A 2,675-nucleotide genomic window follows, 5' to 3' on the forward strand; every position below is an offset into this window, starting at 1 on the left:
AAAGCCAATTTATAGAGGTAGAAACCCTATTGCTGGTTGTCAGCGGTGGAGGGAGCCATCTATCGCAAAGGGGCACGAAGGGACCTTCCGGGGGATGAAAATGTCCCACGTCTTCATGGGGCAGGTGTTACAAGCATTTCCATGGACATACGTCTCAAAAATCATTGACCTGTTCATTTAGAGTGTGTCATGTTTATTGTATATAGTTCATATGTCAATAAAGACGATGCAAAATCGCCTGAGGAGGGATGTACGCTACAGGCTCGTTCCTCTCGTATAATGAATCATCGGGCATAAGTATCTGCATTGCTGCGACATCTAAAGTCCCCAAATACAGCGTTTCTAGGCAAAGTGAGTCTCTTCTACCTTTGCGTGTCGATCATGGTGGTGAAAATCTTCAGAGATGAACAAAAGACATAGAGACACCCAGATACCTGCTCCGTCCTGTTTCAACCTCATCGCGTTATGTTCGCGACCCTGGAAGGTGGCAGACGGTTGACTCCTGTGCTCAGCAGACGGGGCCGTGACGTGTGCACTCACCTAGCTGAACATCGTCTGGGTGCTCCTGAGGGTGCTTTCGGGGGACAGCGACACAGAAATCGGCAGACTTCAAAACGCAGACCTTCACCCTCGCAAAGGCGAGAACACACCTATTTTCATTTTCTACTTTCTGGGATACGATGCCCCGTACAAATGTGAGAAGAGAAATGGTTTGAACAGGAGAAACGAAGGAAGGAATGAAGTCACCCGTGTTCCTTTCCCCTGAACGTTGTGTCATGTGCAGAAAAACGGCCCCTTTTCCTGTAAATACCCCATTTCCTCTGCTCTGCCGCTGGGGAAGCCCCTCTGGGAACGTCCCTACACATGTGACCTCCATGAGACACCCCGCGTGGCTGAAAATTGTGCCTCTCTCTATTGTCACAATAAAGGATCAGGGCATATTAGTGCCTTCAAGTCAGATGTTCCTTTGCGGTGTCAGGGGAAATGCTGTGACAATCACACATGATGCATGATCCTTGAAGGCCTGTTTGTCTGGACCTGGAAAACGGAAGCTCGACGTGGGGACAGGGCACGTGGTGAGGGGGACGACCGCAGGTGTTGAGGAACAGCCTTGAGTTTGATTTCTTGCTCTGCCAGTTATGAAGTATGACACCTCAGACATATCAATGGGTAAAAAAATACGTATGTTGCATGATTTCTGTGAGCATGAAAACATACCACATCTGTAAGGGGCAGAGTGTCCGGGAAACGCAGTCGCTTTCCTCAGGCCTGAGCCTGTCTGGCTGGCAGCTGCCACCCCTGCAGTCACTTCCTGAGCCGGGGCAGGAGCTTTGTGCACAGAATGTCAGTGACTCTGCAGGGCTGTGTCAAGGCTGCTGGCGCAGAGATACAGGGCCGAGTCCGCCAGCTCCAGGGAGCTCATGTTCAGCTCGTAGCGAGAGTCCCTGAGCTGCTTCACTGAGAACCGGTCTGGAAGGTTCACTTTTCCACTCTCTTCTCCCTTGTAATACTGCCCGAGGAACTGGGGGCCCTGGCCCAGGGCCTGCTGGTACCAGTACACGTAGAGGTGCCCAGAGACAGGGGAACACCTCAGCGTTGCTGTCTGTCCTTCTGCTTTGACCAGGTGTCTTGGGGTCTGCATGACTCCGGAATCCACTGGGCCTGTGAGGGAAGGAGACAGGAAGAAGCTGAGGGCTGAGGACGGGGAGCCTCCGGCTGCAGCCATCACCGGCACGCTCGTACTTCAGGGGCGGCAAACACGTGTCAGAGGCTTTCCCAGTGCAGGGCTCACCTGCCCCCAGGAGACAAAGGGCCACGCAGCAGAGGAGCCTGGAGCCCATGGTGGTGGCATCAGGAGCCCAAGACATCTAGCTGCAGGGCGGGGTCTCCAGGGCGAGTGGTTTCAAGCTCTGTACCTCCTGGTCCCCTGACAGGAACATTCGCCTATGATGTCACTGCTCTGATGTCACTGCCCGTGCAAGCTGCCTCCCCATCCACTGTACCCCTGACAGGACCCAGGGTCAGATGCTCCATTTGCCACTCCTTGTCCTGCACAGCCCTCTGCAAGGGTGGCTGTGGGGTGAGCACTGTCCCCACATGCCCACACATACCTGATGCTCCTCTGCCTGTCCCCGCCTGACCCCAATGACCCAGGCCCTTCCGCCCCACCCCCACTCCCTCCACTTCCCCCGCAGCCTCAGGGAGGCCCCGCTCCACATCCTGAGTCGTGAGGGGTGCCTGTGGCTCCCCGCTTCCCAAGGACCATTCAGGGAACTCAAACCACCTCCGCATGCAGGCACGTAGCCAAGAGTCCCTTCCACTGTCCTCACCTGGGTCACTCCCTCCCTCCCTCCCTGGGGAGCCTGCTGCACTGTGGATCCACAGCCTCCTGGATTCACATTTCCTGTTAAGAACAGAAATTTCCCCCAAACCCCACCCCTGAGACCCACACCCTGCGCCCTCCATTCTGTTGCTCCCCTAGTCTGGCCGATTCAGGGTGGATCTTTAACCCACCCTCAGTCTTCGAGGCAAAAGATCGCACGGACATTTCGGTTCAGCAGACATCATTGCTGTTGCACCGTTGCGGTTAGTAAGTTAAGATAGAAGAGACCAGCTCAGAATAACACGGGCATGAAAATAAACGGCCTCGCTTTATATTTTCTGGGCACTGAAAA

The 2,675-nt window shown here is 54.6% G+C and overlaps 1 gene segment (V, D, J or C); it reads right to left on the reverse strand.

Moving 5' to 3' along the window:
- Positions 1-1,321: 1,321 nt before the first annotated feature.
- On the reverse strand, positions 1,322-2,139 carry LOC105309203. The segment is given in 2 exon segments: positions 1,322-1,662; positions 1,793-2,139. Coding segments are annotated over 2 exon segments (393 nt in total).
- Positions 2,140-2,675: the final 536 nt, after the last annotated feature.

Source organism: Pteropus vampyrus, unplaced genomic scaffold (genome assembly GCF_000151845.1).
Source record: "Pteropus vampyrus isolate Shadow unplaced genomic scaffold, Pvam_2.0 Scaffold682, whole genome shotgun sequence".
Classification (NCBI taxonomy): Eukaryota; Metazoa; Chordata; class Mammalia; order Chiroptera; family Pteropodidae; genus Pteropus; species Pteropus vampyrus.